We start from the raw sequence: 27,176 nt of genomic DNA, 5'->3' as shown, positions 1-27,176 counted from the left end.
TGGATATCCAGGTCCAGAGCTTTGGAGAAAAGTCTGGATGAAAACACAGGCTTGATTAATAGTGAACAGTGAATGGTGTTTCAGGTCATGGGAGTAGATGAGATAAACCAGGACAATAGAATAAGAAAAAAAAAAAAAAAAACATTTAAGGGATGATCAGAGATAAAATCTGCAAAGATGCTAAAAAGGAGAAGCCAAAATGGTGCAAACAAAGGCACACCTCATCATAGGAGCGGAGGAGGACAGTGCCTAATACTTTAGAAACACCACATAGGATGAAGACTGAAAGGTATGCATTGAACTTGGTGACAGTGCAGTCCTTAGTAATCTCTGCTAGAGACGTTGTCATGGCATGGTATGACTAGGCATGATATTTCTGTTTGCTGAGGAAGGACCTGAAGACTAGGAAATGGAGAGAGATGTAGAAAACTCTTACAAAGTGCCTGACCCTGAGGGGAAGAATAGAGATAAAAGAGCTAAAGATACTAGCTTGAAAAATACATTCAGTGATACTCTAAAGAACAGAACAAGGATCTAGAGTGGAAATTATTGGGAAGCAGCCTTGGCTCAATACCCAACTAAACTTTCTAACCATTAGAGTTGTTCAAAAGTGGATTGGGCTGCCTCCAGAAGAAATGAACTCTTGATTGCTGGAGTTATGGAAGAATACTCTGAATGTTCTATTAGCAAAGAATAAAGGTATCAAATCAGTAATCTAGGCCTCCACTTTAAGAAACTAGAGCAATGGCCAGGTGCAGTGGCATGTGCCTATAATCCCAGCACTTTGGGAGGTCAAGGCAGGAGGATTGCTTGAGCCCAGGAGTTTGAGACCAGTCTAGGCAACACAGTGAGACTCCCCATCCCTATTCTTTATTTCAATTATTTAAAAAATAAGAAACTAGAGAAATAAGAGCAAATTAAACTTAATTCAGGCAGAAGAAAAGATATGAATTAGTAAGGAACAGAAACCAGTAACATTGAGGCTGGGTGCGGTGGCTCATGCCTGTAATCCCAGCACTTTTGAGAGGCAAAGGCAGGCAGACAGTTTGAGCCCAGGAGTTCAAGACTAGCCTGGGCAACATGGTGAGACCACCATCTCTACAAAAGATAAAAAACTTAGCTGGGTGTGGTGGTGTGTACCTATAGTCCCAGCTACTTGGAAGACTGAGGTGGAAGGATCAACTGAGTCCTGGGAGGCTGAGGTTGCAGTGAGTCATGTTCATGCCACTGCACTCCAGCCTGGGCAACAGAATGAGACCTTGTCTCAAAACAAAAAAAAGAAAAAAGAAACCAGTAATGTTGAAACTAAAAACTGGTTTTATGAGGAGAAAAAAATCATTAACACATGATTTTTTCATGTGTTCATGATAAACCTCTAGCCAAGAAAAAAAAAGAAGACACAAATGACCAGGAATGAAAGAGGGACATTACTACAGAACCCACAAAAATTAAAAGGACAATAAAAATGTTCTAAAGACAAATATGTAATATACCCATAAATTAAACTTAAATGAAAGGAGCTAATTCCTTAAGAGACACAAATCGCCAAAACTGACTTAAGAAAAATTGATAAGCTGAATAGTACTGTATCTATTAAAGAAGTATCATTCCCACTTATAAAAAAAAAATTCCAACAAAGAAAACTCCTAACCCTGTCTCTACAAAAACAATTAGCCAGGTTGGTGGCACATACCTGTAGTCCCAGCTATTCAGGAGGCTGAAATGGGAGGATCACCTGAACCCAGAAGGTCAAGGCTAGTGAGCCATGATTACACTATTGCATTCCAGCCCGGGCGAGGAAGCAAGACCCCGTCTAAAAAAAAAAACAAACAAACAAAAGCAAAAAACCCACACCAGACGCTGATAGTTTCACTTGTGAATTCCATCAAACATTTAAGGAGGAAATAGTACCAATTCTACAAGATCTCCTCTGTAACTGCCCAGCGGGTTCACCTTGCCCACTGCCCAGAGAGCCCATTTATCCAGACAGGGGAATTGCAATGGACAAAGAGTAATGCATACAGAGCCGGCTGTGCAGGAGACTGGAGTTTCATTATTTTCATTATTACTAAAATTAGTCTCCTCGAGCATTCGGGAATCAGTTTTTAAAGATAATTTGACAGGTAGGAGCTTAGCAAGTGTGGAGTGCTGACTGGTCAGGTTGGAAATGGAATCATAGAGGGTCGAAGTGAGTTTCTCTTGCTGTTTTCTATTCCTGGGTGAGATGGCAGAACTCATTGAGCCAGATTACCAGTCTGGATGGTGTCAGTTGATCCACTAGAGTGCAAGGTCTGCAAAGTATCTCAAGCACTGATCTTAGGTTTTATAATAGTGATTGTTATCGCTAGGGGCTATTGGGGAGTTTCAGACTCTTGAAGCCAGAGGCTTCATGACCCCTAAACTGTAATTTCTAATCTTGTAGCTAATTTGTTAGTCCTGCAAAGGCGGACTGGTCCTCAGGCAAGAAGGGGGTCTTTTCAGGATAGGGCTATGATCAATTTTGTTTCAGAGACAAACCATGAACTGAATTCCTTCCCCAAGTTAGTTCGGCCTATGCCCAGGAATGAACAAGAACAGCTTCAAGGTTAGAAGCAAAATGAGGTTCGTTAGGTCTGATTTCTTAGTGTCATAATTTCCCCTGTTATAATTTTGGAAAGAGGGTTTTATCTCCAAAAAATGCAAAAGGGGAACTCTCCCCATCTTCTGAGGTCAACATTACCCTAATACCAAAACCTAAGGCATTTGAAAATAAAACTACAAATCAGTATCCCTCATGAATACAGAGCAAAAATCCTCAACAAAATGTTAGCAAATAAAATCGAGCAATACATCAAAAGGACAATATATCATAATCGAGTTTGTTTATTTCAGCTATGCAAGGCTGATTCATCATTCAAAAATCATCCAGTGTAATCCACCATGTGAATATGAAAGATTAGCCTGAATGATCAATAAGCAAAGTTTTCAGGTTATATAATGAATCAAAGAATCTAAGCTTAGACATAGCAATGAAGACCAGGTTGTGAGATTTACTAGAAGGGAGAGAAACAAACACCTCACTTAAAAAAGGAGGAAAGGGCCATGCATGGTGGCTCACACCTGTAATCCCAGCACTTGGGGAGGCCAAGGCAGGCAGATCACCTGAGGTCAGGAGTTTGAGACCAGCCTGGCCAACATGGCAAAATCCCATCTCGAATAAAAATACAAAAATTAGCCAGGCATGAAGGCGAGCACCTGTAGTCCCAGCTACTCAGGAGGCTGAGGCAGGAGTAATCGCTTGAATCCAAGAGGCAGAGGCTGCAGTGAGCCAAGTCTGGGCAACAGAATGAGACTCTGTTTCACCAAACAAAAAAAAAAAAAAAAAAGTTGAGGGGAAAGTTTCCCCTCTGGATAAGAAACTGAGAATGACAGATCAGGCTCCTGTGAAGGGACTGCAGAGTGTTCTTCCTCTGGTAGCCTCATTTCAAGGACTGATCTGCAGTTAAACAGGAGTTGGGGTTCCCCTCTTGAACAACTGGCCTTTCAGAGTCCTGGATTGGTGGTGTTCCATCCATGCCTGGGGTAGAGGAAGGCAAGGACACCTGCAATCTTGATTTTCTCAGATGCTTAGAATCCCCAAGTGTCAAAGTTTGAAATGGAGCCTGGATCCTACCTAATCCAAATGCCCAGAGTTGAAGAGAAAGCAAACCCCAGTAGAGGATGGCTTCTCCAGACTCCTTCCCTCCCCTTTGTTCTGAAATCCAGGGATTGTGAGCTTGTCCCAGGACAGTAAGCCCATGAGACCCTATCTCCCGTCTTGCCCTAACCAAGCTTCCCCTCCAACCATTGTATGTTTGCTTTTAAGTTTAGCTTTACACATAACAAGTCACCATCGAAACCAATCTGGCATGGGTTCTCGTCCCTCTTTTCTTGTTAGTTGATGTCTGGTGTGCAGAAAACCAGTCAGACATAGGCCTTTACACAGAGTCATCCTAGATTTGTAGACTGAAGACTGACCTAGCCACCTGCCTTGAGCCTACAGACCTCACAACCAAACAGACACAGACTAAGACCCATCATCTGCTTGATTCTGTGTAATCCATCCTAATTCAACAAATTCCTTATAAGATTATAGTAAAAATGTATTGAGCTCTCATTATGTACCTGTGACTATGCCACAAGGTTATGCATGTTCTCATTTGATCCTCACAACCCATTAAAATAGGTACTGTTCTCATCCTCATTTTGCAGATAGATACAGACTTAGAGAGGCTAAGGAATTTGCCCAAGGTCACAGTGAGAAGAGCCAGGATTTGAACCCAGGTCTAGCTAACTCCAGTGCTCAGGTTTTTAAGAATGAAAAATCTTCCTTGTTTAAAATGAAAATTGCTTTCTCTTTCTTTACCCCCATCTCTGCAGTCTCAGGAGGAGGTCTGCGATTTGCTCCATGCTGCACCCTTCCAAAACATCTTGCCTAGAGTCTACATCAAAGGTAAGAAACCACTACAGCAGCTGAATAGCCGACCAGCGTTTGAACCTTATTTTCACTTCCTAATCCCAGTCAACTCAGATCTAGTCAGCAAGGGGGAAGGTTAAAGCTTTGGACACCTATTGAATAACCACAGAATCACGAATTGGAAGATGAACCCAGCCACCTGCATTGAACCTACTGACCACATGACTGACCAGACAGACTCTGAAACCTGTTATCTTTGATTCTGTCATTCATTCTAATTCTTCAACAAATTCCTTATAAGATTACAGAAATGACACTCCAGGACCTGTCCCTTGTTCCTTCTAAAATATCTCTAGTATAGTGGAATCTAGGCTTGGAATTTAAATATATATATTAATATGTTAAACCACTAAACTAGAGATATTCTAGAAGGCAGAAGATTCCATTGTTGGACAAATCATAGAACATTTTTCCTTGTAAACTACTCACACTTTCCAGAACAAAGGAGAGCAGTGCCACACACTCCATCCCATTTTTGGAATGCAGATACATCATCAGGTCCTTTGAGAGTTTTTCCTTCCCCGGTTGCCCCATGTGCCCTGAGTCTCATTTTCTGCTCTGTGACTCCTTTTGCAGAAGGGGAGCGCCTGGAGGTCCGGATGAAACGTCTGGAAGCCAAGTATGCCCCACTCCACCTGGTCCCTCTGATCGAGCGGCTGGGGACCCCTCAGGTACCAATCTTATATGATGAATGGGCTCTGATCACTGACAGGAACTGGAAAGCATTCAACCAAACCCCCTCGCTGTACAGGTCAGAAAACTGAGGCTTAGAGAAGGGAAGAGAATGTCCAATACCCCAAAACTGGTTAATATTAATAGCAGCAGCAGGTCTGGAATGAGATTTGCTGACTCTCAGGCCTGAGTGTTTCTTCCATACCTTGTATCATATATCTTGCCAACAAGTGGTCTGCTTATTTAAACAAGTATCTGCTGTGTCCCTGCTAGATATCAAGAATCTGTTACTTTGTCTCTAAAAGTTAAAACTCCACATACTCTGTGAGCCAGCAGTTCACTTCTGGATATTTTTGCTAAAGAAACACTTAAAGGAACACTACATGCTTATGTAACATTGTTTGTTAAAGCAAAAACTAGAAACAACCCAAACATCTAATAGTAAAGCATTGATTAAATGCTAAGTTATTGCATATTACGTATGTACTTAATACATAATGAAAAGGCAAAATTAGATCTTGAGGCATCAGTGTGGATAGATCATAAGCACAGTCGATTGGATGAAGCAAGTTTGCACTACAGTTCACGCAGGATGATGCATTCTTTTAAATGCACACAACAAAACCATGTAAAACTCTTCTGAAAATGTCTGGAATGATGTCTACCTAGTTTATCATGGTGGCAACCTCTGAAGAGAGATGAGATAGAATAGAGTGGGAGAGAAAGAAGACTTCAGCCTTTTCTATAGTGTTCTAATAAAGGTGAATGAGCTTATATGTTATTCTGTAATTGTTATAAACCAGTACTAGTCACGATGAACATCAGGATGAGTAAGACAGGACCCCTGCCTTCAGAGAATTCAGATTATGCAGGGAGCAGGAAGAAAGAGACATGGGGGGAAAGCGGAGAAACAAAAGGCTTGTGCTGTCACATTTCAAGTTGATTTAAGCAAGCCTCACGTTTTATGGGCGCAGGCAGGGGAAGAATTCAGGAAGAAGAGAAACAGGGTATTCTAGTGAGACAAGCTAATGCCAACTGTTTAAGAGATTTAGGATTGAAATTCGCCATTGAACTTGCATTCCGGCGGTCCTCTCTGGTGTTCTCACCAAGGGCAGAAGGACTCAAATCCTCAGCAGAGGGCAGAAGGTGGCCTCTCTTCTGGCAAAACATGGTAAGTATTTTTGGAGCGCGATGCAGAGCCTCATCTGCACAAACGTCACACTGAGGAAGCCACCCCAGCCCAGCCTCCGCATGCCACCAACCTCCTTCTGAAAATGGTGATTAAAAGCTAATGGTGGGGCCGGGTGCAGTGGCTCACACCTGTAATCCCAGCACTTTGGAAGGCCGAAGCAGGCAGATCACCTCAGGTCAGGAGTTCAAGACCAGGCTGGCCAACATGGTGAAACCCCAACTCTACCAAAAATACAAAAATTAGCCGGGCACGGTGGCAGGCACTTGTAATCCCAGCTACTTGGGAGGCTGAGGCAGGAGAATCGCTTGAACCTGGGAGGCAGAAGTTGCAGTTAGCTGAGATCGTGCCACTGCACTCCAGCCTGGGCAACAGAGCGAGACTCCATCTCAAAAAAAAAAAAAAAAAGCAGCTAATGGTGGTTGGGTTCTTTAACTCACCACAGAGAGAACTCAGATACTGTAGAGCACACACATTCTCTTTTTTGGCCTGCAGAGGCTAAACAGAGGAGATCCTCTCCAGTGATTTCCTTTTAGGGAGAAAACCCAGTAAGTGACATGTGAATGTGTCTGCTCCCCACTGCTGCTGTCATCCTGCAGGCATCCGCCTCTCGCAGGCATCCCGCCTCTCACTCCGAAGTCTGGCATATGTTTCCACTTAGAGGACTGTGAATTCCTTCCCTGTTCTGGTGAACACCATTTCCTTGGGACTGATAGAAATCTCAGTCTATCAAATGCTGAGTGTTTAACAAACAAAAGCCTAGACATTCTGTGAGACAGGAAGTGCTAGTTTTCTAAGTCCCCCATTCCTCAAGAAATAGTCCAAAACTTAGTCATTCCATGAACCAAAGAAAAGTTAACAAAATATTAACTTCCGAGATGGTTTGGGCACAGGGTACTCGTAAGATATCTAGGAGGTGACAGAGGAAGTCTGCAACATATTTAAAGCCGGGAAGCTTGAGCAGTATTGCATTCTTTGCATTTGTTTGAGACAAATTGAAGTGGCCTGGTTTGTTGCCCCACACTATCATGGAAGAAAAACTTGGGGCTGGGGAGGTTAAAAGACAGGGATCCTTGTCCCAACTCCACCCCTAAATTATCTAGTGCAAGCCATTTTTCTCAATCTTTATTTTACCATCTATGTAATGAGATCATAGCTGCTTTACCTGCCTTTCTTGATTGTTATGATGAGCAAATAATAGAAGCATAAGAATTCAAAAAACATCGAGTTTTTTGAGAAGGAATATTGTTATATATTCCTTCTCAAAGTTATAGAGAAGGAATATTGAGATTATTTCGGCACAGCTTCACAAATGTTTTCTCTATCCCCTTGTTAAACTCACATAAGGGCAGAAAGAGAAAAACTCCCCACTGAGGTGAATAGAAAAGAAATGGATAAAAGCTATGTTCAACACTCCCCTCCCGACATAACACCAAATTGCAGACTGAGGGTATTTGCAGGAAGTGATCTATAAAACACGTTTTCAAAGCAAAGAGAAAATGACACACATATCAAAAGACATGAAAGAAAATTCACAACATAAAACGATACAGTGTTAACACACACGGAAAAGTATCTGGCCTTACCAGTAATCAATGAAATGCACATTCAAAGAATGAGGTAAAATTTTTCATCTCAAGTTGACAAAGACTATTTCTGAATGGAATATTATTATGATTCTTATGATGATGATGATGATGACAGGGTCTTTGCCTGTCACCCAAGCTGGAGTGCAGTGGCGCAATCATAGCTCACTGCAGCCTCAGCCTCCCAGGCTCAAGCAATCTTCCTGCCTCAGCCTCCTGAGAAGCTGGGATGACAGGCACACAACACCATATCTGGATAATTTTTTTATTTTTATAGAGATGAGGTGTCACTATGTTGCCCAGTCTGGGATACAGGAGTATTCATGAGGGTACAAGGAACAGGCTTCACACAGGTGAATGCACATGGATCAACTTTCCTTAACAATAGTTTGCCACTGTATAGCAGATGCCTTTTAAAATATTTATACTCATTGACCCTTCAGTTAGTAAATATTCATCCTAACAGAATGCTCATTCACAGCTCACAGGATGTTATGTATAAGGATGGTGGGCTGGGCATGGTGGCTCACACCTGGAATCCCAGCACTTTGGGAGGCCAAGGTGGGTGGATCACCTGAGGTCAGGAGTTTGAGACCAGTCTGGCCACCATAGTGAAACTCCATCTCTACTAAAAATACAAAAATTAGCCGGGCATGGTGGCCCATGCCTGTGATCCCAGATACTCAGGAGGCTGAGGCAGGAAAATCACTTGAACCCGGGAGGTGGAGGTTGCCCAGATTGCACCACTGCACTCTGGCCTGGGCAGCAGAGTGAGACTCTGTCTCGAAGATTTAAAAAAAAAAAAAAAAAAAAGGATGGTGTCTTTAGAATTGTTCGTAATTTTGAGTTTGTTAACAATTTAAGATAACCTGAGTATATAAGACTAAATGAATTATATCGGCCATTAAATGTAGCCATTCCTTCGAAATATTGAAGGAAATGAGTTAAAGTTACTGATATATTAAGAAAAAAAACAACATGCAATATGACTGAAATTGTTAACTATACATGTATACATTCACATACCTAAACAAATCATACATATTTTAAGAATGCTCATCTCTGGGTAATGAGATTTATGAAATATTTTTATTTCCTTAGAACTTTTTTTTTTTTTCCTAACCACTAGGCCACCAGGAAAGGACAAACGCTTTTCAAAGGAAAGGGAGAAAGCTCCTGTGGCAGTCAAGGCCCTTTTCATTGACTGTAGTGGGTTCAAAGTCTGTCCGCAGATTTATAACCTCAGTTGCCAATTTTTCTATTCCCCCTTCCAGGACTGTCTGACCCTGAGGACTGATTCAAATTAACCAAATGCACAGTCGATTAATTAGTAAACCAGAACTCTGTATGCATTAACTGGCAAAAGAATATTCACGACTTGAGTACAAATCGGGGTCTTTTATTTACTGAGCATCTCTCCTGTACTAGACTCTCTTTCTGAAATGGGGAGCCCTTTCTGGGGCCAAATAGAACAGAGTAAGAACAAATAAAGAGAATACAAACAGACTGAAACACAGGCTCAGGATTTTTTTTTTTTTTTTTTTTTAACACAAGAGATATTTCTAGCTAACTGTGGCAATCTCAGCGACTCTCCCTCGGCTCCCAAGCTGTTCCTGCCAATGAAATCAAGATGAGTCATTGGGAATCAGGGTTCCCTCTCCTTCGTGTTTAAAACACACATCAGCAAACTGCTTCTCCAATTCATCTTTTTCCTAGATTTCTTTGTTCGTAGTTGTCATGACAACTACACTCATGGTCCACATTTATAACAGACTCCTGCCTTGGTGTTTCCTGATTTCCTTCCCTTCATGGGTTCACTTAAAGGTCACCTTCTTCCTGGGGGCCTCCAGGGAGGGAGCTTCCGGGGAAGGTCAGGCAGGTGCCTCCCAGCCACCCTGTAAAATGGCTCCTTGGGGAAACCTCCCACTGGGGAGCTGATCCCATGAGTCCCCTGTGGATCTCTCAGAGTCAGAAGCCTTTTTTAGCTTTGTTCACAGATTTGGAGACCTTACTTTAACCTCCGATTTTAACATTTACCTTACTTTGCAGATAGCTTTCAGGACCTCTATCCCTACATGTTTTGACTCATAACGTGTGTAGTAATGTGTTTGACATCTAGCCTGTCTAGCCAGTTGCTTATTCGATGTGCAGTAGCCAGAACCCAGATGAAAGGCCAGTTTACATTATTAATAGCGGTCATTTGTAACTGCCAAAGAAGCACTTCTAGAGGAAATAATTATCTGAAATCATGGGCAAGTTTTAAACGTAACATATGCTCATTGTAGCACATTCAACTGTACAGAAGTATTTAAAGTCAAGAGTGACAATCCCACTCACTTCTCCAAGCCCATCTGTTCCCACAACTGATGTTAGTCCTTCTAAAATATGCTTTACACGTACACACATCACACGTACTTTCATCTGTGCGATTGTACATTGTCAATGTTTTTAAGTAGAATTGTAGTATACATTCATTTCTGCAATTTACTCTGTTTACTTTACAACGTAACCAATAGAACTAGACTACTGGGTCAAATGTGAGCTTTGACACTCACTGGCTGCCTCTCTGAACCTTAGTTTCTTCATCTTAAAATGGGGACAGTAATGGCATCTACCTCACGGGATGGACTGGAGTCAGTACATATCAAGTGCTTAGAACAGAGCCTTATGCTTTACTACCCACACTCAGAAAGCATAAGCTAGTAGTAGTTATAGTAGAAGCAGTAGTACTACTAGTAGTATCATGTCAGTCTTTTCAATGGCTATCCACCATTCATGACATGGGCAAATCATAATTTTAAAAATTAATCCGCTACTGATTGTGCCTGGATTTTACTTAACACCAGTAAGACTTACCGTGAAACTTCCCTGCTGTTGCATTCAGGATCATCAAGTTTGCGCCCTGCTCTGAACAAGACCAGTTCTGGTGAATTCCTTCCAGGTGCAGCCAGCTTCACAGTTTGGGAATCTCTGATGGGAGGTAGCAGATGGGCTCTAAGATGTGGATAGAAGGTGTATGTGCCCTTCCATTTCCAGCAAATTGCCATCGCTCGCGAGGGTGACCTTCTGACCAAGGAGCGGCTGTGCTGTGGCCTGTCCATGTTCGAGGTCATCCTGACCCGCATTCGGAGCTACCTGCAGGACCCCATCTGGCGGGGCCCGCCGCCCACCAATGGTGTCATGCACGTCGATGAGTGTGTGGAGTTCCACCGGCTGTGGAGCGCCATGCAGTTCGTCTACTGCATCCCTGTGGGAACCAACGAGTTCACAGCTGAGTGAGTACCCATTAAAGAGAGCAGGGTTACCCCCCCAATCTGCCTGTGCTCCTGCAGGTCATGGGGCTGCCAGAGTTCAGCCAGAAACGTGGGCAGGGGGTAGGGGTGGTTGACCAACAACTACTTTGTTGAGTGTGTTGAGCTGACTGCATGGGCAAGAAAGAGCCCCGTAAGGGTTTGATAGTAAGACCCTCACTGCCTGCCTCACCCCCACTACACTGTACCACTAGACAATGAGGAGCCTTTAAGAGTCCTTAGAGCAGACAGCAGAGCTAGTTCTTACTGCACTCACCTAGCTACATACCGAGGACAGAGTGGAAAGGCAGACAAGGCCTCCCCTCCAGCAGCCAAGAGCTCTAGGAAAAAGGTGTGGGGAGAGGAGGCTTCCCCAAGAAAGTGATGTTGGTGAAGCTGCCTCAGAGCAGCGCTGGCCTGCAGGCTTCCAGTGCAGCAATGGGGACTGGGGCACCTGCCCGGGTTGGGCTGCTGCTGGAGGAAGACACAGCTGAAGGATGACTCTACTGCCATCCAAATTGCCCAGGTCTCTTGAGAGTTGGGGGCCTGCAGTCAGAGCTTTGTCAGAACCAAAAGGACTCAGCCTCGACCCCAGCAGCATCTGCCCACCATGGCGTTTCCCTTCCCTCTCAGCCTGCTTCTGGCCAGTTGACCTACTGGTTTGAAATGGCCCCTCACCCCCTGGGTGTTCCTTCAGCTCCTTTAGAGTCAAGAGAGATTCTCCTTTGACCTGCACAGAGTAATCAGCCACATACATCTCAAGGGCTGGGTGGATTTTTCCTTACAAATTCAGAGCTTCTTAAGAGCTGTTTTTTGTTTTGTTTTGTTTTTTAATGTTAGTGATGCAAAGAGGCTGACACCTCTTTGTGGCCGGAAGGACTTATGACAGAACTACCATCACTGCAACTAATGAACCCACCCTCACAGCTTCCTTTGTACCCATTTTATAGATTAAGAGACTTGGCCCAAAGACAGGCCTGCTTAATAGCTGTACTCCTGGCCCAAGATGAGGCTCCCTCCCTCCCTGCCCTCCTCCGCCACCTCTCTCTCCAGCTGCTTCCTCCCCCTGCTCCTAGGCAGTGTTTCGGCGATGGCTTAAACTGGGCTGGTTGCTCTATCATCGTCCTGCTGGGCCAGCAGCGTCGCTTCGACCTGTTCGACTTCTGTTACCACCTGCTAAAAGTGCAGAGGCAGGACGGGAAGGATGAAATCATTAAGAATGTGGTAAGCAGGCTAGTGGCCGAGGCCTGGGAGGTGGGGCTGGGCTGACAACCAGGCTTTCACCAGAAAAGCAGAGGAGGAGCTGCTTGTGAAGGCCAGCTCCCCACACGGCAAGTACAAAGATACTACAGGCCGGGGACCTGCTTAGAGGAAGCCATGAGTCACCCATTCATCACCTACTGCCATGAATCAGTTCACGCCGAAGGGCAGGGCTGGGCTCCAGACCGGGAGTGCATCTCCCCCGTCCCAATCAGACTCTGCTACCAGTTTCTCACCTGTACAAATATTCACCAAATACCAGAGTTGTGTGGGCGCCTGGATAGGATAGGTACTGGCATGGGGTTAGCTAGGCTGCTGTGGGAAGGGAGAGAAGGACCCTTAAACCAGGCTGCGGGCAGAGAGAGCTTCCCAGGAGAGGGAGGCTGTGTCTGGGCTGAGTCCAGAATGGCCTGCAGCAAAGAACCAAGCAGCGAAGGTGGTATGGGGCAGGGAGGATGCTCCAGACAGAGCAACGGTGACAGCAGAGGCACTGAGGCACGAAGGCGGATCGAAGGGTGGGTCTCGGGGACCCAGTGAGAAGAGAGAGAGGTAGGAGCCACCTCGCAAAGGGCTTTAAAAAAATACACATAAAATAGTTTCAATGGTAATTTTCAGTATATGATTCAGTGGCATGAAGTACACTTAAGTATTGTACAACCATTCCCACCATCCCTCTCCAGAGATTTTTCATTTTCCCTAACTGAAACTCTGGGCCCATTAAAAAATAACCCCCCATCTTCTCCCTAGCCCCTGGTAACCATCATTCTACTTTCTCTATGCATTCGACTACTCTAGGTACCTCATATAAGTAGAATCATACAGTATTTGTCTTTTCGTGACTGGCTTATTTTAGTTAGCATATCCTCAAGGTTCATCCATGTTGTAGTGTGTGTTCAAATTTCCATCCTTTTTATGGCTGTATAATATTTCATTGTGTATATAGACCATGTTGCGTTTGTCCACTCAGGTTGCTGTCACCTTTTGGCTATTTTTGAAAATGGTTAATTTTGGCTACTATGAAACATGGGTGTACAAATAACTCTACAAATTTCTGCTTTCTCTTCTTTTGAGTATATACCCAGAAGTGGAATTGCTGGATCGTATGGTAATTGTTTCCTTTTTTTAGAAACTGCCATTCTGTTTTCCATAGTGTCTGCTCAATTTTACATTCCCACCAGCAGTACACAAGAGTTCCAATTTCTCCACATCCTCATCAGCACTTACTCTTTAGTAGTCATCCTGATGGGTGAAAAAGTTATCTTGTTATGGTTTTGATTTGAATTTCCCTAATGGCTGTCAATGCTGAGTGCTGTATTCATGTGTTATTGGCCATTTGTATATCTTCTGTGGAAAAATGCCTATTCAAGTCCTTTGTCCATTTTTTTAATTGAGTCATTTTTGTTGAGTTCAAGTTCTTTACATATTCTAGATATTACTTATCAGATCTGATTCGTGATTATTTTCTATTTTATGGGTTGCCTTTTCATTCTGATGGTGTCTCTTTGGTGCACGAAAGTTTTCAATGCAACCCTTTGCCTTTGCTTTTGATGTCATATCCGAGGATATTATTACCAAATCCAATATCATAAAAATTTTCCCCTGTGTTCTAAGAATTTCAGTTTTAACTCTCATGGCTAGGTCTCTGATCCATTCGGAGTTAATTTTTTGTATATGGTATAAGGTAAGGGTCCAGTGTTATTTTTCATGTGGGTATCCATTTTTCCCCCGCACCTTTTGTTGAAAAGGCTGTTTCTCCCATTGAACAGTCTTGGCACCCTTGTTGAAAATCATTTGATCATACGTGTAGTAGTGTATTTCTGGGCTCTCTATTCTGTTTTATTCATCTGTATGTCTACCTTTATGCCAGTGCCACACTGTTGATTATTGTAGCTCTGTAGGTTGCTTTAAAACTTGGAGAGGGTTTTTATGGGTCCAGTTAACACTTGATTGTCAGATCCAGGGGATTCCATAAAAGGACTTTAAGGTGACATGATCACTGATGCAGGGGACACGGTACCTCACTGACTTCTCCTGTTACTCCTTCTTTCCACCCCCACCTTTGTCCTGCCCTAACTTGAACATCCCCTTCCTTCTGTAGCCCCTGAAGAAAATGGCTGACCGGATCAGGAAGTACCAGATCTTGAACAATGAGGTTTTTGCCATCCTGAACAAGTACATGAAGTCTGTGGAGACAGACAGTTCCACTGTGGAGCATGTGCGCTGCTTCCAGCCACCCATCCACCAGTCCTTGGCCACCACTTGTTAAGCAGTAGGTCCTGCAGACCCTTTTCTGGAGGAGGAAGAGAAGTAGGAGAGAGAAAGCCACAGCCAGCCTGCCACAGGATCCAACTGGACAACGTGTGGGATGGACCTGGAAACAAGCACCTCCCCAAACACATCACCACTCCCTAGGGCGGGGCCTGTGCATGCTCTCCCATGACATCTCCATGCTGGTTTCTTCATAGCATAAATGAAAAAAAAAAAAAGGAAACAGGGCAGTGTGTGCTTTTTCTTTTCTCCCTGCTGAACTATATTAAGAACTCCTAGTTTCACCCTTTCTCCATCCCATCGTCCCACCCATCTGTGGTTGCTTCCCAAGACCGACACCTCCTACCCAGTGCCCATGTGTGACCCCAGGACTCAAGTCTCAGACTGTGAACACAGATGTGGCCATGCCCAGAGATGCCAGCCTGGCCAGAAGGGCATGCCTCAGCTTACTACTTCATCTCTCCTGGTTCTCTCCATGCAGTACCCTGGGTGGCAACTTCTCCCACTCTGGGTACCAGGGATTCTACCACATAGGCTTCCCAAAGCCCCATTCCAACTCCCTTCTCTCAGGGAAGGCCTAGAGAGAGGTCCAAAAAGCATTCACAGCTGTATCACACTCCATGCAGGTGGGGTAGGAGACTGGTCAGGCCTGCTGTGGGGAAGCGGTATGTATGAACACAGCCAGAAATGTCCTAGTCCAAACAGGATGCTTTCAGGCCATCTCAGCTGCTTGATGGTGAGATGGTTCCCTTATTCCTACGGGAAAGGCTTAGCATTGGGCCACATAGGGGAAGCAGCTTTGAACAAATCAGTCATAGCACTGCCTACAGCATTAGCCAGTGACCAAATTATGGACCACTTCTTGGCACAGAAATGCTTATCAAGGAACATTTCCACAAGAAATAAAATATTAAGGGGTTATTTCCACAGAGGCCCAAAAAGTCTTAGAAACACAGAGGTGAGGAGGAGTATTAATAATTGTCAATGAGCTTTTAATACCAAGATATGCCCCCTGCCCCCAAAGAAGAGTCTTCTTTTAGGGAATCAGAACTTCCATTGTCCTAGAAGCTGAAAGATTCTTGGAACATTTTAGCTTTTATTCTCAACTTGCTGTCCTCTTTACATTCCTTAAGTTAGACTTTGGGGTGTGACTTCCCTCCCAGGGGTAACATTTACTTCCATTTTCTAGACCAAACCAAAAGTCTTCTGCAAAATCTCCCACCGAGTGTGATGAGACTATTGAGAAAGATAAAAGCCTTTAGGATGTAAATTTCTTGTTACAGAGCATGTCATTGTCAAAGCAAATCTGTGGCCCTGAGGTTTTAAGAACATCAAATGTGACATTTGATATTTCTCCAGCCCAGGGAAGTAAGATGGTTAGAAATGGTTGCCTTAATCAAATGGTCCCATTTTTAACCCCAAAGGAAGTGCCCACAGCAAGAGGTTTGCGTGATGCACTTATGTCCTCCAGTGACGAAAGGTGGGGCCACATGAAAGGCCCCTTAGGTCAGATCCTGAGAGTAGCACATTTGAGTGCAGATTCCTGGACCCCACCTCAAACCTACTAATTCTGGATCTCTGGGAATAGGGCCAGGAAATCTGCCCTTTCTACAAGCTACCCAAGTTATTCTGTTGCACATCAATGTTTGGGAACCACTGCTGTAAGGGAATCATTCTGGTCACCTTGAGCTTTGAGCTACCACTAAGCCATGAAAGAAAATACATACAGGGAAGAGAGAAGGGAGGAGATTCCAAGTAGAAACTGGCAGATCCTCCTCTCTGGGAGGTACCACCTTCTATTCTGATTTGACTTTTCCTTCTTGATGACCACAGATATGTTCCAGAGGCAAAAGAGATACATTACCCCACATGGCAGAGAACATGCTTTCAAAACATATAAAATGTCAAAGTTCCAGATCCTTCTACATCTTTAGTCCTGTCTGAGATTGGTATCTGGCTCTCTGTAGCTGATAGATGGCTAGAGTTCCATCCAAATCCCTGACCACGACTTCGTGGAGATTTGACTTACCTATTTGATAAGATTTCTGTTTCAATAACCCACCTCTCTCACCCCACATTTATATCCCTAAATTTGACCCTCTGGGCCAAGTCATATTACCTTCAGGAGACTTGATCCCAGTAGATTGAGGTCTTCCCTTTCAGCAGAAAGATTTATTTCCCTGGCTTGCCAGTGGCACTGATTTCCTAACACCCAATGAGTTTAATATTCTTTCCTCCCTGGCATTACTGCCCAAGCCTCTTTTGATTTTTTATTTTGTGTGTGTCTAATGACCAGGAAAAAAATAAAGCTTAGGTTTTAAAAAGTTTTAAAAAAAAATCTGTTTCAGAAACTGTCAAATGTACCATATTTGTATTAAGAATTGTTGGGAATTTTTGTACAATGAATTTACATTTATTTATGGTGACTTATATTTACGCTTGTGATCAAATAATGATGTTAAATTCTTAAATCATATTTGCTATGCAGCTGAAGATGATATTTTGATTTGTATTTTGGGGGTACCTGTGTTGAGTTGATAAACATTTCCATCTTCATTAAAACTGCTTCTAAACTAGTAAAACCAGCAACTTGGTCTTGATTCCTGGTCCTATTCTAATCCTCATTGACCTGTAGAAGGCCATAATAAAACTAATTACTAAGCAAACAACCTAAAAGAGAATGAAAGAAAAATATAGGTTACTGCACACTAAACTAATGGCTTTGCTTGTTTTCCCACATGGGGAGTTACATCTTTAAAAATTGAGCCTCACATTTCACATAGCACCAGCTTTCCTAAAGGTCATCCACTAAGATGAGTCCTAGGGCTGTTTCCTCTTCTGTCAAGTTGGACAAGATGATCTTTTCTAGCTCTGATATCCTGATTCTAGGTAATTTCCCACTGGTGCACTGTGAGAGGTCTACTTCACACAACATCTTTCTCAACCTATGTCATCACCTCATAAAATTGCCATCACAACGAGTCATATTTGAGCTAGTGTAGTGGGAATACTGTTAGTCTTGAGATACTCAGTGAAAAAAGGGTTCCAAAGAAGATAAATTTGGTAAACACTTCATGCTCTTTTCCCCATGAAGATCCGAAAGACTCTGAGGAGTCCTGCAGAACCTTATCAGTCTGGATTAACAACCTATCTCCTAGATGGTTTTATTAGTCTGTTTTCACACTACTGATAAACACATATCCAAGACTGGGAAGAAAGAGGTTTAATTGTACTTACAATTGGACATGGCTGGGGAGGCCTCAGAATCATGGCAGGAGGGGAAAGGCACTTCTTACATGGCAGCAGCAAGAGAAAAACAAAGAAGCTAAAGCAGAAACCCCTAATAAACCCATCAGATCTCATGAGACTTATTCACTATCACGAGAATAACACAGGAAAGATGGGTTCTCACTATGATTCAGTTACCTCCCCCTGGGTCCCTCCCACAACACATGGGAATTCTGGGAAATACAAGTTGAGATTTGGGTGGGGACACAGCCAAGCCATATCCTTCTGCCCCTTGCCCCTCCAAATCTCATATCCCCACCTTTCAAAACAAATCATGCCTTCCCAACAGTCCCCCAAAGTCTTAATTCATTTCAGCATTAACCCAAAAGTCCACAGTCCAAAGTTACATCTGAGACAAGGCAAGTCCCTTCTGCCTACAAGCCTGTAAAATCAAAAGCAAGCTAGTTACTTCCTAAATACAATAGGGGTACAGGTATTGGGTAAATACAGCCATTCCAAATGGCAGAAACTGGCCAAAACGAAGGGGTTACAGGCCCCACACAAGTCCAAAATCCAGCAGGGTGGTCAAATTTTAAAAATCCAAAATTATCTCCTTTGACTCCAGGTCCCACATCCTGGTCACACCAATGCAAGAGGTGGGATCCCTGGTCTTGGGCAGCTCCACCCCTGTGGCTTTGCAGGGTACAGCCTCCCTCTTGGCTGGTTTTATGGGCTGACATAGAGTGTCTGCAGCTTTTCCATGTGCACCCTGCAAGCTGCTGGTGGATCTACCATTCTGGTGTCTGGAGGATGGTGGATCTCTTCTCACAGCTCCACTAGGCAGTACCCCAGCAGGAACTCAGTGTGGCAGCTCCAACCCATTTCCCTTCTGCATTGCCCTAGCAGAGGCTCCATGAGGGCTCCATTCCTGCAGCAAACTTTTGCCTGGGCATCCAAGAGTTTCCATATATCTTCTGAAATCTAGGTGGAAGTTACCAAACCTCAGTTCTTGACTTCTGTGCACCCACAGGCTCAACACCATGTGGAAGCTATCAAGGCTTGAGGCTTCCACCCTCTGAAGCCACAGCCAAGCTCTGCATTGGCCCCTTTTAGCCATGGCTGGAACAGCTGAGACACAGGGCACCAAGTCCCCAGATGGCACTCACAGCATGCGGACCCTGGGCCTGGCCCACAAAACCACTTTTTCCTCCTGGGCCTCCGAGCCTGTGATGGGAGGGGCTGCTGTGAAGGTCTCTGACATGGCCTGGAGACATTTTCCTCATGGTCTTGGGGATTAACATTAGGCTCCTTGCTACTTATGCAAATTGCTGCAGCTGGCTTAAATTTCTCCTCAAAAAATGGACTTTTCTACTGCTTTGTGAGGCTGCAAATTTTCTGAACTTTTATGCTGTTTCCCTTTTACAATGGAATGCTTTTAACAGCACCCAAGGTACCTTTTGAATGCTTGCTGCTTAGAAATTTCTTCTACCAGATATCCTAAATTGTCTCTCTCAAGTTTGAAGTTCCAAAAATCTCTAGGGCAGGGCAAAAATGCCATCAGTCTCTTTGCTAAAACATAGCAAGAGTCACCTTTGCTCCAAGAAGTTTGTCATCTCCATCTCAGACCACCTCAGCCTGGACCTTATCGCTCATATCACTATCAACATTTTTGTCAAAGCTATTCAAGTACCTAGGAGGTTCCAAACTTTCCCACATTTTCCTGTCTTCTGAGTCCTCCAAACTGTTCCAACCTCTGCCTGTTACCCAGTTCCAAAGTCATTTCCACATTTTTGGGTATCTTTTCAGCAATGCCCAACTCCCAAGTTTACTGTATTAGTCAGTTTTCACACTGTTTGCTGATAAACATATATCTGAGACTGAAAAGAAAAAGAGGTTTAATTGGACTTACAGTTCCACTTGGCTGGGGAGCCCTCAGAATCATGGCAGGAGGTGAAAGGCACTTCTTACATGGTGGCAGCAAGAGAAAAATGAGGAAGAAGCAAAAGCAGAAACCCCTGATAAATCCATCAAATCTTCTGAGACTCATTCACTATCATGAGAACAACAGGGGAAAGCCTGGCCCCCATGATTCAATTACTTCCCACTGGATCCCTCCCATAACACAGGGGAATTCTGGGAGATACAATTCAAGTTGAGATTTGGGTGGGGACACAGCCAAACCATATCAATGGTCATTACCTTGGAAACCCCTTTCTCTGCAATGTTAATCATCCTCTCTCGGAACACACTTTGAAAAACATTTTCCTAAGGGTATGCAAATTCATGATAAGATTTTTTTTCAACTCCCACAGAAGGACCACTGTCATGTAGAGAATTATGATACAAGGGCACAATTAGAGAAGTAAGGGCCTGACAGATTATTGAAGGATTTCAAATGGGAAGAGGAAGTATTTTGATAGTGGGAAAGAATACCATCACTGGGGGTACAAGTGTGCCCAGTATCATAACAAATACTACAAACCGGCCGGGCGCGGTGGCTCAAGCCTGTAATCCCAGCACTTTGGGAGGCCGAGACGGGTGGTTCACAAGGTCAGGAGATCGAGACCATCCTGGCTAATACAGTGAAACCCCCTCTCTACTAAAGAATACAAAAAACTAGCCGGGCGACGAGGCGGGCGCCTGTAGTCCCAGCTACTTGGGAGGCGGAGGCAGGAGAATGGCGTAAACCCGGAAGGCGGAGCTTGCAGTGAGCTGAGATCCGGCCACTGCACTCCAGCCTGGGCGAGAGAGCCAGACTCCGTCTCAAAAAAAAAAAAACAAAAAAACAAAAAACAAATACTACAAACCAAGTGGTTCAAGCAACAGAAATTCACTCTCTCACAGTTCTAGGGGCTGGACATCGATGATCAAGGTGTCTGCAGAGTTGGTTTCTCTCCCCAAGATCTCTCTTCTTGGTTTGTGGGTGACTATCTTTCTCCCTGTGTTTTCACACGGTCTTCACTCTGTATGTATGTATCTTATCCTTTTTTGTGTTGTGTGTGTGTGTGTGTGTGTTTTGAGATGGGGTCTTGCTCTGTTGCCCAGACTGGAGTGCAGTGGTGTGGTCTTGGCTCACTGCAACCTCCACCTTCTGGGTTCAGGCAATTCTCTGCCTCAACCTCCCAAGTAGCTGGGATTACAGGCGCCCACCACCATACCCGGCTAATTTTTTTTTTTTTAGTAGAGATGGGGTTTCACCATCTTGGCTGGGCTGGTCTTGAACTCCTGACCTTGTGATCCACCCGCCTTGGCCTCCCAAAGTGCTGGGATTACAGGCATGAGTCACTGAGCCTGGCCACTTTTTTTTTTTTTAATAAGGAAACCAGTCATATTGGATTACAGCCCACCCTAGTGACCTCATTTTAACTTAATGACCTATTTAGAGACACTATTTCCAAATACAGCCACATTCTGAGGTACTGAGGGCTAGAACTTGGGGCATGGGTCGGAGGCAGGGCGCAATTTAGCCCAGAACTGCGCTGGGCATGGATCTGGAGAAAGTGTGTTTTTGGGAGCCTTGGACAGTTTGAAGGCTGGGATGCTATTCCTTTGTGGAACACCCCTTGAACACTCACTATTTACAAGATTAGGAAAAAAAGAGGAGAGAAGTATAGGAATATGGTGGAGTAGGAAGGCCAAGGAATCCATCTCTGCACCTATATGACAATCACACTGGCAGAATCTGATATAACTATTTTGGAACTCTGGCTTTTATTCAAGGCTTAAAACTTCGAGGGGAAGGCTTGGACAGTAAACTACAGTTCATTTGCTCAACTTCAGCTCTTGGTTCACCAGCTGTTACCCATTCACCACCCTACCTCTCACACCCCACCCCTACCCCATGGCAGGCAGCTGTGCATGTGTTCCTGCACAAGCCAGGGTGGGCAATAAAGACCCTGTCCTCCAAATATCAGGGATCTATGTTCTATGGCTGATGGTTGATTGCTGCTTCTGATCATGGAGATGTAAGCACCAAGGCAGGCAGCCATTGTCACAAGCCACTCCCCACCCCAGATGAAGCAACTTCCAAGGGATGTAAAAGGCCAGTGTTCTTTTTCTTCCCTGTATACGCCTACTTCATTTTTCTCTTTTTCCCTTTTTGGGAGCCAGACATTAAAGATGAGTAAGTTCAAAAACAACTACATAAAAGGAAGAAATTAGGAAGTTACCCTGTATGCACAGGAAAAGGCACAAGCTCAGAAAAGATCTGAGAAGACCTTAAGCTTACATGTCAGGCTGATCACTAGCATGGAGGCAGCCTACAATGATTAAAAATCAAACAACAAAACAAAATAAAAAAGACAAAAACAAACAGCAAGACTTGGAGGAAAAGAAAGAACCCGATTTCCAGAAATACCATACTATTAGCTTCCCATGTCCAGTTTTTAACAAAATCACAAGGCATACAAAGAAGCAGGAAAGTATAGCTGATTTAAAAGAAGAAAAATACATAAACTATCCATGAGAAACATTAGATGGTCGAACTACCAAAGACAGAGCCTAAGGGACCCATGAGATATCATTAAATGAACCAATATACTCATTGTGGGAATCTCAAAAGAGAGACAAAGGGCAGAGATATTTTTTGAAGATGTAATAGCCAAAACATTCCCAACTTTAATGAAAGATATGGTTATAAACACCCAAGAAGCTCACTACAAGTAGGATGAATTAAGAAAGACATTCTAATCAAACCACTGAAAGACAAATCTTGAAATTTTTCTCTCTTTCAAGAAGAGAATCTTGAAAGCAGCAAGAGAGAAGTGACTCATCAAATACAAAGGATTCTCAGTAAGATTACGAGATTCTCAAACTATGGAGGCCCGAAGGGAGGAGGCTTATATTTCAAAGTGTTAAAACGAAAAAAAAAAAGCCAAGATTTTTTCATTTTTTTTTTTTTTTAAAGAAAAAAACTAACAAGAAGAGTTTCAAGATGGCTGACTAGAGGCATCTAGTACTCTCCTCTTCCACAAAGAAGAACCAAACTAGCAGGCAGATAACCACAATTGAATAGACCATCTAAAAGAGAAGGCTAAAATTCAACAATGAAGTGATAAGAAACAAGGCAGAAGAAGGAAGCAAAGCAGCCTGCTGGGCTGGAATCAACTAGGAGCCTAGACATTCCCCAATGTGGCAAAAGGGGAAGTAAGGTTAAGTAAGAGACCCTGCATGGTCCACATTCCCACTACAGACTCCTGCAGTCCTAGCCAAGGGAGAGCCTCGCAACTCACACAGACCCTGAGACTAACATAGGGAGCTGCTTGGAGACCATGAAATGCCATTGCTCCAGAGACAGAGCTCACTCTAGGCCCCCCTACACACCTTGAGACATAAGCTACAATAACAAAGCATTATTTTGAGAGCCTAGCCCTCATTGGACTGCATTCTTGCCTGAAGCCCAATAGCTCCTACACCTCCATATCCCTGGAGCCCCATTGACATCCCTCTACAGGCAACCAGGTACTACTACTGGCTGCTGCTGCCAGGGTCAAAATGCCAGCCATGACTAGCAACCCTGCCACCCCCAGTAGCAGGGCCACCAGTCATTTAAAAGCACAATAAATCAGGGTGTGGTAACTTATACCTGCAATCCCAGTGCTTGAGCAGGAGGGCCGAGTTGGGAAGATTACTTGAGGCCAGAAGTTCAAGACCACCCTGAGCAACATAGCAAGACTCTGTCTTTAAAAAAAATAAAGTTAGGCCGGGCGCGGTGGCTCAAGCCTGTAATCCCAGCACTTTGGGAGGCCGAGACGGGCGGATCACGAGGTCAGGAGATCGAGACCATCCTGGCTAACATGGTGAAACCCCGTCTCTACTAAAAAATACAAAAAACTAGCCGGGCGACATGGCGGGTGCCTGTAGTCCCAGCTGCTTGGGAGGCTGAGGCAGGAGAATGGCGTAAACCCAGGAGGCGGAGCTTGCAGTGAGCTGAGACCCGGCCACTGCACTCCAGCCTGGGCGGCAGAGCGAGACTCCGTCTCAAAAAATAAAAAAAATAAAAAAAATAAAGTTAGCTACTCATGATGGTGTGTACCTGCCGTTCTAACTACTCAGGAGGCTGAGGCAGGAGAATCACTTGAGCCCAGGAGCTCAAAGTTACAATGAGCTATGATCACACCACTGCACTATAGTCTGAGCAACAAAGCAAGGCCCTGTCTCTAAAAACTAAAATAAAATATAGCAATAAAATGAGAACATCTTGAGGAAAGGCTACCCTGTAAATAGCCACCACCTAAGGCCCAAGCATAAGTTCCTCAGGCACCAATTTATGGCTGCTGCCACTTAAACCAACCCCACCCTCCCCAGAAGCAAGGCCATAGTGCAGCTGCCACCTCCACCCGAGCATTCTTCTGGGGGCCTAGGGATCACCCTGCTCCTGCCTATCATAGCCAGCACCTGCACATACCACTGGGGGGCCTAAAGACATGCCTGCCCAGCCTGGCTATATTCCCTGGCTCAGTGCCCAAGCACACCATCCAGGGGCCTGGAAGTCACCCTGCCCCACCCACCACCACTGGCATGTGAGTATTCCTTCCAAGGGGCTGAAAACAGGCTCACCCAACCCGCCACCAGCACCACAGCTAGCACCCACCCACATGCCCCACCTACAAGCATGGGGACTGGCCCACCCAGCCCATCATAGCCACCACCAACACTGGCATGGACCACTTGATAGCCAGAAAATTGTTCAACCACTGCTACTGCCAATTGCTCATGCTAGGCCCACTATCTAGGGGACTTGAGAATCTACTCACCTGCCCTGCCCTCTGCTGCCACAGCTGGTATCTGAGCCAGGTCAAAAGGAGACCTAAGAATTGGCCCACTTGGACCCGCTAACACCAGTGCCAGTGTATACCACCTTGGGGCCCAAGGACAAGCATATTTGGCCTACAGATGCCACTACTGGGGCCTGAGGACTGGTCCATGTGGCATCCTATCTCCAGCAAAACTTCACCATAGCTACTACTAATAACCATACCCTAAGACACAGAGAAAATCACAGACACAACTGATACTGTTTACACCCAAAGAAATCATATGGAGACTACATGGTAGCATGCACCCAGAATCAAAGCCACAGTTTTCTACTCAACCAACACTGTAGATACATGTTCAGGAAAAAGTCCTCCCCATGAAAGTAAATCCAAAAAACTGGAAGAAGCAACTATTACACCAGTTGTGCAGATAACATAAGGACACAAGAAATATGAGAAAGAAAGGAAATAAGATACCTCCAAAGGAATACAATAACTTTCCAGCAACAGATTCCATTGAAAAAGAAACGTGAAATACTGAAGAATTCAAAACAATAATATTAAAGTAGCTCAGTGAGATGCAAGAGAACTCAAATACAATACAAAGAAATCAGAAAAAAAAAAAACAATTTAGGATATGAGTTTACCAAAGAGACGGACATTAAAAAAATCCCAAACAAAAATTCTGTAACACAAGAATTAATTGAATGAAATACAGAATACATTCTAAAGCTTCAACAGACTAGATAAAGCAGAAGAAAGAATTTCAGAACTTGAAGACAGGTCTGTTGAAATATCCAAGTCATGCCGGGCGCGGTGGCTCAAGCCTGTAATCCCAGCACTTTGGGAGGCCGAGATGGGCGGATCACGAGATCAGGAGATCGAGACCATCCTGGCTAACACGGTGAAACTCCGTCTCTACTAAAAAATACAAAAAAGTAGCCGGGCGCCGTGGCAGGCGCCTGTAGTCCCAGCTACTCAGGAGGCTGAGGCAGGAGAATGGCGTGAACCTGGGAGGCGGAGCTTGCAGTGAGCTGAGATCCAGCCACTGCACTCCAGCCTGGGCGGCAGAGCAAGACTCCGTCTCAAAAAAAAAAAAAAAAGAAAAAGAAAAGAAAAGAAATATCCAAGTCAGATAAAAATAAAGAAAAAATTAGCAAAGCTTATGTGATATATGGGACAATATAAAGCAACCAAATATTCCAATATCAAGTGTACCAGAAGCCAATGAGAAAAATCAAAGAGATAAAAAACCTATTTTACAAAATAATACCTGAAAAACTTCAAGTCTATCAAGAGATTTAGACATCCAGATATAGGAATCTCAGAAATCTCCAATCAGATACACAATTTAAAAGGGTCTTCTCCACAGTACATTATAGTCAAACTGTCAAAAGTCAAATAAGAGAATTAAAACCAGCAAAAGAAAATGATCTGGTTATTTATTAGGGAACTCTCATCAGACTAACAGTGGATTTCTCAGCAGAATCCTCACAGTCCAAGAGAATGGAATGATACATTCAAAGTGCTGAAAGAAAAAAACCTGCCAGTCAAGCATACTATACCCAGTAAATTTGTCTTTAAAAAATGAAGGAGAAAAGTCTTCCCAGACAAGCTGAAGTTGAAGAAATTTATCACCACTAGATCAGTTCTACAAGAATTGCTTAAGTCAGTCCTACACCTGGAAGTGAAAGGACAATGCCTTCTACAATTCTGAAGACACATGGAAGTATAAAGCCTACTGGTAGAGCAAACATACAAATAAGGAAAATAAAAAACTCAAACGTTACCACTACAAAAAAAAAAAAAAAAAATCAAACCACAATGATAAAAAGAGAAAGAAAGGAAGAATATATAAAACAATCAGAAATCAATTAATAAAATGACAGGAATAAACTCTCACATAATAGCCTTGAATTAAAAAAAAAGATTAAACTTTTCTCTTAAAAAAACAGACTGGCTGAATGGATTATTTAAATGACCCACTTGTATGCTGCCTACAAGAAACTTATCTCACTTGCAAAAGACACAGACTGAAAGTAAAGAGATGGAAAAAGACAAAATAATCAGGAGTAGCTACACTTAGATAAAACACATATTAGGTCAAAAACAGTGAAGAGACAAAGAGGGTCATTATATAATGATACAGGGATCAAGTAAGGACCAGGATCAAATAGTTCTAAACATATATGCACCCAACATGAGAGTACTCAAGATAGAGTATTAGATCTTAAGGAAGAAATAGACACCAACACAATAATAGCTGGGGACTTCAACATCCCACTCTCAGCTTTAGATAGATTATTTAGAAAGAGAATTAAAGAAATACTGGATTTAAACTATACTTCAGACCAAATGGACTTGAGAGCCATTTAAGAACATTTCAACCAAGAGCTACAGAATGCATATTCTTCTTGTTAGCCCATAGAATGT

General features: G+C 43.7%; 1 protein-coding gene across 5 annotated transcripts in view; it reads left to right on the top strand.

Moving 5' to 3' along the window:
* Nucleotides 1–17,342, top strand: part of CYFIP2 (cytoplasmic FMR1 interacting protein 2) — a 132,968-nt gene extending 115,626 nt beyond the window's left edge. For 2 of the 5 annotated variants that reach the window (XM_033180473.1, XM_033180474.1), the window contains exons 27-31: nucleotides 4,399–4,471; nucleotides 5,072–5,166; nucleotides 10,979–11,217; nucleotides 12,183–12,456; nucleotides 14,591–17,342. In XM_033180473.1, coding sequence (XP_033036364.1) covers nucleotides 4,399–4,471; nucleotides 5,072–5,166; nucleotides 10,979–11,217; nucleotides 12,183–12,456; nucleotides 14,591–14,758 — 849 coding nt within the window. In that variant the 3' untranslated portion in view covers nucleotides 14,759–17,342. The remainder of the gene's footprint in view (nucleotides 1–4,398; nucleotides 4,472–5,071; nucleotides 5,167–10,978; nucleotides 11,218–12,182; nucleotides 12,457–14,590) is intronic. The other 3 variants (XM_033180475.1, XM_033180477.1, XM_033180472.1) reach the window with 2 other exon arrangements.
* Nucleotides 17,343–27,176: the final 9,834 nt, after the last annotated feature.

This window comes from Trachypithecus francoisi, unplaced genomic scaffold (assembly GCF_009764315.1).
Source record: "Trachypithecus francoisi isolate TF-2019V2 unplaced genomic scaffold, Tfra_2.0 Lachesis_group2, whole genome shotgun sequence".
Lineage (NCBI taxonomy): Eukaryota > Metazoa > Chordata > Mammalia > Primates > Cercopithecidae > Trachypithecus > Trachypithecus francoisi.
The sequence above is the reverse complement of the archived record's forward strand: the minus strand, read 5'-3'. Positions and strand labels throughout refer to the sequence as shown.